The following is a 14,044-nucleotide window of genomic DNA, read 5'->3' on the forward strand; positions in this document are numbered from 1 at the left end:
GTATGTATGTATGTATGTATGTATGTATGGAGAATAATGTATTTACAGTTTTATTCACATGTTTTCAAGTGCTGGTGACAAATAATGCATTCCGATTATTGCAGAGATTGTAATGGACACCTATGATGAGTGTAAAATACTTTTTAGAAGGTTCTACTGATTATAATGAGCTAATGCTAACCTATTTGCCAGCTATGTGTGGTGCCATGTTTGTTGACAATATACAATGCATTCTAGTTGTCACGTAAACGTCTGTCAGACCAAAGATGGTATAATGAGGTGAAGGGTAAACTTCTGTAAGTGAATGAAGGGAAGTGAATGATCATATTAGACACCCCCCCCCTTCAACATACATACTTCAAACAGACCAAACTAATCTTGTCTCCTCTTATTATCTGTGGTTGATGAGAAAAAACAAACACGGCGGATTACTTTCGATTTCTAGAAAGTGTTTTACACAATTATTTCGATCAATGGTCAGCTCACCTGTGATGTGATTAATTATAAATAGTAATTGCTATTAGTAATTCATATTTTGGTGTCTGACAGCCAATAGTTATCTAAATATGACCGTTTGTGTTATGTCAATCTTTCCTCAGTTAGCACTAGGACTAATGTAGCCCACATTTCCCAGTTTCCATGATTGTGTATGCTGTCACTACTTCTGTGAATGTGTGAACGTTTCATCACAAAATAAACTGGTCACATTATTTATCCTTTATTTAACTAAGTCAGTTAAGAACAAATTCTTATTTTCAATGACGACCTAGGAACAGTGGATTAACTGCCTTGTTCAGGGGAAGAACAACAGATTTGTACCTTGACAGCTCACGGATTTGAACTTGCAACCTTCTGGTGACTAGTCCAATGCTCTAACCACTAGGCTACCCTGCCACCCCAACATAACTTTCTAAGGACTGTTTGAGCAAAATGTTTATGTGAAAAAACAGTGTGGCTAGAACAAATGCTGACTGTTGCGTCAATCAAAACTGGACATTCTAAATAACTGTTCTAATCACACGGGTTTGAGCGTACTCTGCATGGATCACTGTAGAATGATCACACCCGTTTGTTGGTATGTGTGAAAAGGTTAATGGAAGCTTCTCTAATGTCAAACATGTAAAGTTTGGTGTACAGCAGGGGAGGTCTCTAGGCCCTCTACCCTTTTCTATTTTTCCCAATGACCTGCCACTGGTATTAAACAAAGCATGTGTGTCCATGTATGCTGAGGATTCAACAATATACGCATCAGCCACCACAGCTAATGAAGTCACTGAAACCCTTAACAAAGAGTTGCAGTTTGTTTTGGATTAAGCGGCCAGTAATAAATGGGTCCTGAATAGGGCTGTTGGGGTGACCATATTATCGTCACACCGGCGGTCATGAGTCATGAAGGAAGTCAAATTCCATATGACCATGTTGTCACGGGAATTAGGCTTCTCCAAGCTCTGATGCTGCTGGTCATTAGTAGCCTACCAAACTTGCTAACTGCCTGGTACCCAGCACTCTATTGTCCATCTAATCACTCTGACATCAATGCAAAGCTATTCAAAAATCAAATGAAACACTTCATGAGAGCCCATGAGCTCATGTTGTGCATCATTTCTATAGGCTATGCAATTGCAGGAGAAAACAGAGTGATGGTCGCTAATAAAAAGAGGAGGATCCCATCAGCTTTCTATAGGCTAGGCCTACTATATTTATTTCTCAACTTTCCTAGCATTAAGCAAATTGGTTATATTTACAACAGAAGTATAGCCTACTTGGCTGGCATGAAGAAAAAAACCACAGGGAAAATGTCCTCCATTCGCTATTTAAATGCAAAGATGACGTGTATTTTTTCCCGCTGTCCCTGTTTCGATACAGGTGCATGATAATGGTCCATTCTAAATCAAAACAAATGTCACACATATATTATTTAGTATATGTAAAGATAAGATTAAATCAAGAATAGTCTGATGGGTGACAATATTAGCTTATCACTTGTGAATTATATGTTATCATGATTATCATGAATGATGCCCAGCATAAGAATCAATGCGACTTGTTCGAATCATAGTCCCACACATCATGTAGCCTAGCCCATAGGCCTATATGTTTTAATAAGATTCGTATCACTAAAGTGGCCAAATAACTTCTTCAAATTAATCAGATTAATCCGCTTTACAAGGGGTGTAGAGCCTAACTGGCATATATAAGCAGCGCGTGAGTTTCAAGTTTGTACTATGAGGGATAGTAAATTGACATAGGCTAGTGCTTTTGCTGTTTGTTAGGCCTACTCATATTATAATGCTGGGTTAATAATAATAATAGTTGGATAACAGATCAGCTCTCGGAACTCATTAAGAATCTTCAATATAACCATTCATTCAGAAGGTTAAATAAATATAAACACAGAATATCTAAGGGGCTTTTATATAACTATAATGCAGGGTTAATAATACTACTAATAATAATCGTTGGATAACAGATCTGCTCTCGGAACTCAATATAATAATTATTTCAGAAGGTAGTAGTAGGTTATAATAAACAGAAAATTGCGTATCAATTCATAAACCATGTGCCATGAAATCCGGACATCGAAAATCTCTTCCCAACTATGTTTCAATCCATATGGCAGAGCTGTAAATTTTTTGGTCCTCAAATGAAACTGGTATATATTTTTTATTTATCACAATTTTCTTGAACCAATTTTGTTCTTTAATGCAGGGCCGACAGACAAGTTCCTTACTTTCCGCCCTTCCACTTGATAAAGGTTCCAATTGAGGAAGATTATTTGATCAATTACTATATTTGAGTTTAACCACAGTATTTGAGTTATTATTTGTTTAGACTTATCTGGTGGATTAAACTGAAATTGCAACCAACTTTCTATGGCTTGTTTAAAAAAATTACGATATTTTGGAGATGATTTCATTTTCAAATAACTGAAAGTGAGCGGTTGTAATCTGAATAAAGGGAAAAAGGCCATTCTTGAACATGCGGTGAGACATTCTTACTAATTTGTAAATAAAGCCAGTTTGTTATCTAGAATGATTTATTTTCTGTGTTTAGAGGTGGAGAAACCAAAAGCCCACCGTGGCTATTTTTAGAAAGTGTCAGTCCATATGTCAAGTGTAATTCCCCCATTGTATTTACCCAAGTTCTCTCTTAACTCCAGGACCACTGACATTGTTTGTTTGTTGTTGCCTGATGCAGGAATCTAGTGCCAGAGAAGAGAGACTCTCAGACTGAAAACACCTCCATTCATTTACGAAAAGATAGTAAATTTGTGCCACAGCTTAGACTACCCATAGATCAGCTTTCTAACTCCCCCTTGTGATCATGTGGTGCAATGACAGAATGCCACCATCTACCACTAGCGGTCACGGCATAAGCTCGTAACTTTTAAAGGAAGAACCCCTGTACCTAGTCAGTTGCAAAACTGCATGCATTCAACCAAAATGTGTCTTTCGCATTTAACCCAAGCCCCTCTGAATCAGAGACACTCATGGCTCATCCATCCATTGATCTATTAATTCACAGGAACTTCCTCCCGTCACTTCTCACACTACATACATGATAAATAAACATCACTTTAGCACATAGCCAACTGATGCAGTGAAGCTACACCACAAAAACAAACATTTACAGTATAACTGCTTTGCTAAGCACCTCATCAAGACGTAATTTGTAAAAAACAAATAATGCCTTTGTTCATGTGTACTGCAAAGTTATGGTGAATAGGTTTCTAACTATTGCATTGTAAATCAGTAGAGCTGTCAGTGAGTGTTTGTGTGTGTGGAGAAGCAATATATAAACTGGTTCCAGTTCAGTTGGATGTCTTCATACATTAATCTGACCCCTTTAAGACGTTGTTATACCTGAAACGCCAAACTGACTGACAGGCAGGCAGGCAGGCAGGCAGGCAGGCAGGCAGGCAGGCAGGCACACACACACACATACACACACACACACACACACACACACACACACACACACACACACACACACACACACACACACACACACACACACTGACAGCTCTACTGATTTACAATGCAATAGTTAGAAACCTATTCAGCACAACACATGAACAAAGTATTTTATTTTTTGCCTTGAGTCAGTCCTTATCAGCATGGGAGTGTAGATGAGACATGCTGATTACCTACCGCAAGGTGAGTAAACTACTCCAGATAAAAGTGAAAGAGTTCCCACAACTACAGGTGACTGATGGACAGAGTAATTTAATGTACCAGGCCAGTTTACGAAGGGCTCCTACCTCTCTGTGTCGGAGTTGGAAGCTCTTCCCCTCATGGTAACAGTTGTAGGTCCTGAGCAGAGACAAGATGTCTGACCTGAATATCAACACAACACCAGAGAGAGAGAGACAGGGTTAATGTAGGTATTGATGCATTCCACTCGTGGTACATTAACATTGGATAAGTAAGAAGCTCTGTATACGTTAGTTCATTTAAAAAAAATATTACACATGACTACATACATGTGGTCCTACGTAATCTGAGGTCATATTCAGGACAGACACACAGCTGGACTCACTTTGGGATAAACTTCTCCTCATCCAGCTTCACATAGTCAGCCATTCTGAGATACACTCATACAGCTAGGAGAGAGAGAGAAAGAGAGAGAGAGAGATTTATGTTAACAAAACAACGCAATAATTTGTGTTGGGACGTAACCAGAGCTTTCTGTTCTATAGAGATGCTGTAGGGGGAAAAGTATACACGCTGTACAATATACACACTGTAATAACATGAATGTAGTTACTAACATTTTCAGAAACATAGACTCAATTTCAGAGCACATACAGTAGTAACGTGTTGAATATGAATTACACTAATACTTTCATCTGTACAATCTACAGACTAAAAGTGTATTACAGGAGACCGGAGGCAACACTCCTTCCACTTTTCGTGCTACATTTCAAGATGGTCATGGTATGGAACTTAGGAACTTATTTTTCTATTTTCCCAGGGAAGTACCTAGATCTCAATGGGGAAAAAATAGGGAATAGTTGCATGTAAATACCTGTCTGGACTAAAGCATGTATGTGTGTGGGTGTGTGCTTGTGTGCGTGTGCGTGAGCGAGCGTGAGAGCGAGAGCATGAGAAAGAGAGCCGAGCTAGCACATTTGGTTCCTTGGCAGTTGTTGAACTTCGGTAAAACGGATTTTTTTTTAAACGTTCTCAGAATGTACATTTTTAGGTTGCAGGGAGTTTCTGAGAACGTTTTACTATGGTTCCCTGAAAGTTTTCCAGGGAGGTTTTATTAACATTCCGAGAATGGGAATTATAGGTTATTTGAAGGTAATTCATTAACATTCTGAGAACATTCTCTAAATCTTGTGAATGTTTTGAATGAAATGTTTAGGTTATTTGGATGTTTTTTAACAACTTCCTTAAAACGTTCACTGGATGTTTCAATAAGACTTATTAACTTATTAATAATAAGACTTATTAACTCTGCTAGTTTAGCTGTTTTAATTTCCAAGCACAGATAAAACATATGGAACCCGTTGCACACCAATCATTAAAACACGAGCATAACAATAAACATTCTCTGACAAGGACATGAGGGGAAACAGAGGGTTAAATACACAACATATAATGAATGGGATTGGAACCAGGTCTGTAGGAAGACAAGACAAAACCAACGGAAAATTAAACATGGATCAATGATGGCTAGAAGACCCGGTGACGTCGACCGCCGAGCACGGCCCGAACAAGGAGAGGCTTCGACTTCGGCAGAAGTCATGACAGTACCCCCCGACGTCTCGAATTCAGGATGAATCGAACGGAGTACGCCGGGACACCCTCGATGTCCAGAGGGGGCGGAGGAACCTCCCGTACCTCAGCCACCACCGGCCTGAGAAGAGACACATGGAACGAAGGCTTAATACGGGAAACGGGGAGAAGCTGTAACCTATAACATACCTCGTTCACTCTCCTCAGGACCCACAAACCGTGGACCCAGCTTCCGGAAGGGCAGGCGGAGGGGCAGGTTTCGGGTTGAGAGCCAGACCCTATCCCCCAGTGCGAACACCGGGGCCTCACTACGGTGATGGTCTGCGCCAACTTTCTGGCGCAGTACGACGCGCTGAAGGTGGACGTGGGCGGCGTCCCATGTTTCCTCTGCACGCCGGAACCAGTCGTCCACCGCAGGAGCCTCTGTCTGACTCTGATGCCAAGGAGCCAGAACCGGCTGATACCCCGATACACACTGAAATGGAGAAAGGTTAGTGGAGGAGTGGCGTAGTGAGTTCTGTGCCATCTCTGCCCAGGGCCCACTCCCGCGGCTGGTCCTGGCAATAAGACCTCAGAAACCTACCCACATCCTGGTTAACTCTCTCTACCTGCCAGTTACTCTCGGGGTGAAAACCTGAGGTAAGGCTGACCGAGGCCCCCAGACGTTCCATGAATGCCTTCCAAACCCTTGACGTGAATTGTAGCTTGTCGTCACCCCAATCAGACACTATATCCTCAGGCACCCTGTAGTGCCGGAAGACGTGTGTAAACAGGGGCTCCGTAGTTTGTAGGGCTGTAGGGAGACCGGGCAAAGGGAGGAGACGACAGGACTTAGAAAAACAATCAATCACAATGACCAGGATCGTGGTGTTACCCTGTGAAGGTAGGAGATCGGTTATAATATTCACCTACACCTATACACCTAAAATTCGACCACAGCCGTTGTTGAGCGGTTAAGGGTTGTAACTTACCTCCGGGCAGGTATCTAGGAGCCATGCACTGGGCGCACACTGAGCAGGAGGAAGCATAAACCCTCACTTCCTTAGCTAAAGTGGGTCACCAGTACCTCCCATTAAGGCAGCGCACCGTCCGACCGATCCCAGGATGACCAGAGGAGGGTGACGTGTGGGCCCAATAGATCAGCCGATCGCGGACAGCAGACGAAACGTACAGACACCCAGCTGGACACTGAGGGGGAACGGGCTCTGTACGTGATACCCGCTCAATGTCCGCGTCCAGCTCCCAGACTACCGGCGCCACCAAACAAGAGGCTGGGAGTATTGGAGTGGTATCCATGGACCACTCCTCTATGTCATACAGCCGAGACAGTGCGTCTGCCTTAACGTTCTGGGAGCCTGCTCTGTAAGAGAGGGTAAACACAAAATGGGTGAAAAACATGGCCCACCTTGCCTGGCGAGGAGTTTCGGTGGCGTAGCCGAGCACAGAGAGCACAGCTCCTATCCCAGCCTTGGAAGTGTCCACCTCCACTATGAACGCCAAAGAGGGATCCGGATGGGCCAACACAGGAGCAGAGGTAAACAGAGCCTTCAGGTGCCTAAAAGCCCCGTCCGCCTCAGCTGACCCCTGCAAGCGCACCGGGTCCCCCTTCAGCAGTGAGGTAATGCGAGCAGTTACTTGACCAAAACCCTGGATAAACCTCCAGTAGTAGTTGGCAAACCCTAAGAATCGCTGCACCTCCTTCACCGTGGTGGGAGTCGGCCAATTACGCACGGCTGTAATGCGGTCACTCTCCATCTCCACTCCTGACATGGAAATGCGATGCCCTAGGAAGGAGACGGACTGTTGGAAGAATAGACATTTCTCAGCCTTGATGTGCAGGTCATGCACTTTGCGCACCAGGGACACATGCTCGGTGCGTGTAGCGGAGTATATCAGAATGTCATCAATATACACCACTACACCCTGCCCGTGCAGGTCCCTGAAAATCTCGTCTTCAAAGGATTGGAAGACTGATGGAGCATTCATCAACCCGTACGGCATGACTAGATACTCGTAATGCCCTGAGGTGGTACTAAATGCCGTCTTCCACTCATCTCCCTCTCAGATACGCACCAGGTTGTACGCAGTCCTGAGATCCAGTTTAGTGAAGAAGTGCGCCCCGTGCATTGACTCAATTGCCGTGGCAATAAGAGGTAGCAGGGTAACTGTACCTCACCGTGATTTGATTTAGACCTCGATAATCAATGCACGGGCGCAGACCTCCATCCCTCTTCTTCACAAAAAAGAAAAATACAGAGTGGGAAAGCGACCGTGCATTTGGACAATTAATAGACACTGCAGGAAATAAAACTGAATAAAAACATCTGTCTTGTCCGAGACCGGAGTCTACACAGACCGGTGCACTATAGCCAATCAGAACTACAGTAGGCCTTTAGTCACGACTTCCGCCGAAGTTGGTGCCTCTCCTTGTTCGGGCAGTGTTCTGTGCTTGTTGTCACCGGCTTGCTAGCTGCCACCGATCCATGTTTCTGTTTTCCATTTGTTATGTCTTGAGTGTACACACCTGGTTCCCATTTAGTTATTATTATTTCCCTATTTAACCCTCTGGTTCCCATTATGTGTTGTGCGTGATTGTTCCTGTTATGTGTTAGTCTTGTGTGTTAGGGTTTGTATTTCCCTACGTGGATACTTTGTACTGTTTATTTTTTGTTGTTGAGTAAAGTACGTTATTTTCACTCAGTTCTGTTTCCTGTGCTTCTATATAGTGGTGTATATAGACAACATTCTAATATACTCCGCTACATGCGCCGAGCATGTGTCTCTGGTGTGCAAGGTGCTTGGTCCCCTGTTGGAGCAGGACATGTACGTTAAGGCTGAGAAATGTCTGTTCTTCCAACAGTCCGTCTCCTTAATAGGGTACCGCCTGTCAGAGTCAGGGGTAGAGATGGAGAATGACCGCATTTCAGCTGTGCGTAATTGGCCTGACTCCAACCATGGTAAATGAGGTGCAGCGGTTCTTAGGATTTGCCAACTACTACCAGAGGTTTATCCGGGGCTTCGGTCAGGTAGAGGCTCCCATTACCTCACTGCTGAAGGGGGGACCGGTGCGACTGCAGTGGTCAGCTGGGGCGAACAGAGCTTTTTGTCAACTGAAGGCTCTGTTCACCTCGGCTCCTGTGTTGGCTCATCCTGATCTCTCCTTAGCGTTCATAGTTGAGGTGGACGTATCCGAGGCTGGGATAGGAGCTGTGCTATCTCAGCGCTCGGGTACGCCACCAAAACTCCGCCCCTGTGCGTTCTTTTCGAAGAAGCTCAGCCTGGCGGAGCAAAACTATGACGTGGGGGACCGGGAGCGGTTGGCTGTTGTCGGGGCTCTGAAAGCGTGGAGGCATTGGCTTGAGGGGGCTCAACACCCTTTTCTCATTTTGACTGACCACCGCAATCTGGAGTACATCCAGGCGGCGAGGAGAATGAATCCTCGCCAGGCAAGGTGGGCCATGTTTTTCACCCGTTTGTGTTCACTCTATCATACAGACCAGGTTCTCAGAACGCTAAGGCAGACGCACTCTCTCGGATGTATGACACAGAGGAGCGGTCCACGGATCCTACTCCCATACTTCCGGCTTCTTGCCTGGTGGCACCGGTGGTATGGGAGGTTGACATGGACATTGAGCGGGCGCTACGTGCGGAGCCCACTCTCACCCAGTGCCCAGTTGGACGTAGGTACGTTCCGTCTGATGTTTGTGATCGATTGATTTGTTGGGCTCATACGTCACCTTCCTCTGGTCATCCTGGCATCGGGCAGACAGTGCGCTGTCTTAGTGGGAAGTACTGGTGGCCTACTTTAGCTAAGGCCGTGAGGGTGTATGTTTCCCCCTGCTCGGTGTGCACCCAGTGCAAGGCACCTACACTCCTACCTCGGGGGAAATTACAACCCCTACCCGTTCCACAACGGCCGTGGTCCCACCTATCGGTGGATTTCGTGATGGATCTTCCTCCATCACAAGGGAACACCACGATTCTGGTTGTTGTGGATCGGTTTTCTAAGTCCTGACGTCTTATTCCTTTGCCCGGTCTCCCTATGGCCCTACAGACTGCGGAGGCCCTTTTTACACACGTCTTCCGGCACTACGGGGTGCCTGAGGATATAGTGTCTGATCGGGGTTCCCAGTTCACATCAAGGGTCTGGAGGGCGTTCATGGAACGTCTGGGGGTCTCGGTCAGCCTGACCTCAGGGTTTCACCCCGAAAGTAATGGGCAGGTGGAGAGAGTTAACCCGGATGTGGGTAGGTTTCTGCGGTCTTATTGCCAGGACCGGCCGGGGGAGTGGTCGACTTTCATCCCCTGGGCAGAGATGGCCCAAAACTCTCTCCGCCACTCCTCCACTAACCTGTCTCCATTTCAGTGTGTACTAGGTTATCAGTCGGTACTGGCAACGTGGCATCAGAGCCAGATCGAGGCACCTGCGGTGGATGACTTTTCGGAGCTCGGAGGAGACCTGGGACGTTGCCCATGTATGTCTGCAACGGGCCATCAGGAGACAGAAGGCGAGCGCCGACCGCCACCGCAGTGAGGATCTGGTGTATGCACCGGGAGACCGGGTCTGGCTCTCGACCCGAAACCTGCCCCTTCGCCTGCCCTGCCGGAAGCTGGGTCCGCGGTTTGTCCGGCCATTTAAAGTCCTGAGGAGACGAGGTATGAACGAGGTATGTTATTAGGTTACAGCTCCCCCTGATTATCGTATTAACCCCTCGCTCCATGCGTCTCTCCTCAGGCCGGTGGTGGCTGGGCCACTCCAGCAGTCTGAGGTGTAGGAGGTTCCTCCGCCTCCTCTGGACATCGAGGGGGCCCCGGCGTATACTGTGTGATCCATCCTGGACTCAAGGCGTCAGGTGAGAGGCCTTCAGTACCTCGTGGAGTGGGAGGGGTACGGTCCGGAGGAGAGATGCTGGGTGCCGGTAGAGGACATACTGGGCCCATCCTTACTACAGGAATTTCATCGTCTCCACGCAGATCGCCCTGCGCCTCGTCCTCCGGGTCATCCCCGCGGCCGGTGTCAACGCGCGGGTTGACCGGTGGTATGGGTGTTGAGGGTGTTGAGCCTCTGGTTATCATTATGTGTTGTGCGTGATTGTTCCTGTTTTGTGTTAGTCTTGTGTGTTAGGGTTTGTATTTCCCTACGTGGATATTTTGTACTGTTTTTTCCCCCTGGTAAAGTACGTTATTTTTACTCAGTTCTGTTTCCTGAGCTTGACTCCGTCCTCACCTATACACCACTGACACCTTTATACAAACAAGCAATTTGCCACACGGGCCTGCCATCATTCAATTTTAACTGGACTGGCAGTTGCAAGCGCAACTTTAGAGCATTACAACGCATTCGCCAAAAGCCACAAAATACACCTAAATGGATTTCAAACATGTAAACGCCATGGGAATCCTCTTACATTTGGGAACTTTACAGTTTGATTGTTCAAACAACCAGGAAAAGGTAGGTTCTCTCTCACTCAGCTATGCACATAAACAACTAATGCTAGCCAGAGTAAGATGAGCTAAAAAAATCTAACGAAGGCACATTAGATAAACCCTCTCAAACTTTTTGGTCTAGTTGGCCATCAAAATTGCACTGATACACGATGTGGAATTGTAGCCTCCTCGTCCTTCTGCAGCTTGCCTGCCAGTGCATGCTTGTCCAAACCAAGCACCCAAGCTAACTGGCTAAAGTTGGCTAGCTTGCTAGCTAACTTCTTCCAAACACAAATAAGAGAACACCTCACTCTGACCGTTTTACTCGCCGTATCAGAGCTGGTTAGACTGTTTACATGTTATCTAGAGCATTCTTGACTAGCTATTACTTTTTGTGTCTGTTTACTGTTTATTTATTTATTTCATAAATTCATCAGTCGCTCTGCACTCCGGCACACTCAGCCGAGAGTGCTCTGAAATCGGAGTAGATAGCCAGAGTTAATCTGCGAACGCAAGAGAAATGCTAACTGAATAATAGTCATTCAAGTTCTTGCTAGATAATCAAATGACACCTGCATCTCTAGCTGTGTTTAGCCACTGAAAGTGTTCAGCGAAATAACAACACAATGTCAAATACAGGTTGTTTAGTGAAATAACTAACATCTAACCACATTAACCATTACTCTCTTGCGGGAATTCCACCAACGGTCCATATGTAGCCAAACCAACAATGTTGAGTCAAAAATAATCTATTTTTTAATCTATGAAGTTGGTTTTGTAGCATAATAAACTGGGAATTTTATAGTTTTGACTGATATTATGATTGTCTGTTTCATATCTGCAAAGTAGATAAAATATTATTTAGATTGGGACATACTGTCTTATTATGTCCGAGTTCATGGACTGCTTATCCTTTAACATCATGCTGTATGTGGCTGCTGTCTTTCCATCAGCATGTAGTGGTGCCTGGAGAAGTGGGTATACTCAAATTTAGCCAAAAAAGTTCCGAAACGGCCCCTCCAGCGAAGGAATGGCACCATGTGTGAAAAATTCTAGGTTTTTCTATGTTTTTTAAATGAGTTTTCCTATAGATTTTTCACATTTTCACTCTCAAAATCACACCTTTAATGGTAAAAGTCCACAACAATGCTTAAACCACATCAATCTGATTGGGTGGGCCTGTCAGGGTCAGTCTCCCCAGTGGGTGGGCCCCTTTCCACCCAGGCCCATCCCTGTCTATGCCCCTGATGCAAACAGTGCATGATGACAATTGCACATCAGAAATAGCCTAACCAATAGTTCGGACAAAAAAATGTCAATACCTGGTTTGCATACCCATTGTTGCCTTTGTTACTGGTAAATATCATACATGTAAATGTCTTTCCTACCCTACAGGCTACTGGTGTCATTCTTCTGTGAGCTGCTCCATGCCAAAACCAGTTGAGAGCTGCACACTCTTGCTGCCTACAGATGATATCCCTTCAAGCGGGATGGCACCGACAGAGAGGGCAGCTATTGCTTCTAGCTCCTAAGCAACTTTGCAGTATTTTTGTGTGTTTTTTCTTACATTATTAGCCCAGGAATTTTGTTGTGTTATTACATACAGCCGGAAATAATTTTAGATATCAGAGCGGTGGTAGCCCACCAGCATTACGACCAGGAATATGACTTTCCCGAACTGATTCCAGAGGCTGATCCAAAACACAGCCGGCGGAGAAGAGGTATTTGGAGTGGACCTTTAGTCCGACTCAGGAGGCTCGCACACCATCCACCGCTTTTGAGTATATTACTCGCTAATGTTCAGTCTCTGGATAATAAAGTAGACGAGCTCAGGGCGATAATCTCCTTCCAGAGAGACACCAGGGACTGGAAACATGGCACTCTCAGGATATACGGTCTTCGTCCATACAGCCAGCTGGGTTCTCAGTACATTGTGCAGACAGGAATAAAGAAGAAAGGTGGGGGTGTATGTTTCATGATTAACTACTCATGGTGTGATTGTGATAACATACAGAAACTCCAGTCCTTTTGTTCACCTGACCTAGAATACCTCACAATCAAATGTATTACCTCCCAATAGAATTTTCTTCTGTTATAGTCACAGCTGTGTATATTCCACCTCACAACAAAATCATTATTTATAAGTTAATGGCTAGCCAATTACAGAAAATATCTTATGGTTGTGAGTGTGGTGAAATAAAAGCAGGGCATTCTCCCGGAGAATTTTAGAACTTGGACACTGTCTTGTTGGCCTAACATTATATCCTAATTTGACTTTGGTGCAGGTTCTTCACATTACTGTCTCTGATAAAAACACATACACTGGACCAAAGTTTATTTGTCACATGCACAGGATACAGAAGGTGTAGTGAAATGTTTACTTGCACAGTGGAGTCTTTGACATATAGCTAGCTTAACTTGAAGTGAAAATAACTTTGACAAAATTAGAAATGTGTAATATCTGAAAATGTAGCTAGCTAGACTATCTTACATGGATGGACGCTTCTACTTCTGTCACGGATGCTATGGTTGCCCTTAGTTTGAAGATGTAATCCAGAGCCTTCTGTGTGTTCTCTTTTTGACTCCCTCTGCACATTTCCAATCAAACGCCAGATTTTTCTCCATCTCCTTAATTATCATACTCTAATTCCATTTCGCATTCCACTGAATTCCAAACTCGGTCCTCCAGAAAGTGGAGAGCAACAGTTTTGCAGTTGAACTATGTGATATCTTTCAAAAAAGCTGCATTAGAAAGGATGACCTACACGTACTGACCAGCTCATGTTATAGACAGAAGAGTGCTACATGGCAGACCAATCCAAACTCATCTCTAGGCTTGTCCAGCCCATCCATTATCTCAGAAAATCATGGCT

General features: G+C 44.8%; 1 protein-coding gene across 2 annotated transcripts in view; it reads right to left on the bottom strand.

Annotated features, from left to right (window-relative positions):
• Positions 1-14,044, bottom strand: part of rassf4a (Ras association domain family member 4a) — a 79,576-nt gene that overhangs the window by 32,350 nt on the left and 33,182 nt on the right. The window contains exons 1-3 of one of the 2 annotated variants that reach the window (XM_020481382.2): positions 5,934-7,244; positions 4,540-4,603; positions 4,262-4,337 (exon numbers count right to left, since the gene is read on the bottom strand). In XM_020481382.2, coding sequence (XP_020336971.1) covers positions 4,262-4,337; positions 4,540-4,583 — 120 coding nt within the window. In that variant the 5' untranslated portion in view covers positions 4,584-4,603; positions 5,934-7,244. Of the gene's footprint in view, positions 1-4,261; positions 4,338-4,539; positions 4,604-5,933; positions 7,245-14,044 lie in introns of those variants that run through there. The other variant, XM_020481381.2, reaches the window with a different exon arrangement.

The sequence above is a fragment of the Oncorhynchus kisutch genome, linkage group LG4 (assembly GCF_002021735.2).
Source record: "Oncorhynchus kisutch isolate 150728-3 linkage group LG4, Okis_V2, whole genome shotgun sequence".
Lineage (NCBI taxonomy): Eukaryota > Metazoa > Chordata > Actinopteri > Salmoniformes > Salmonidae > Oncorhynchus > Oncorhynchus kisutch.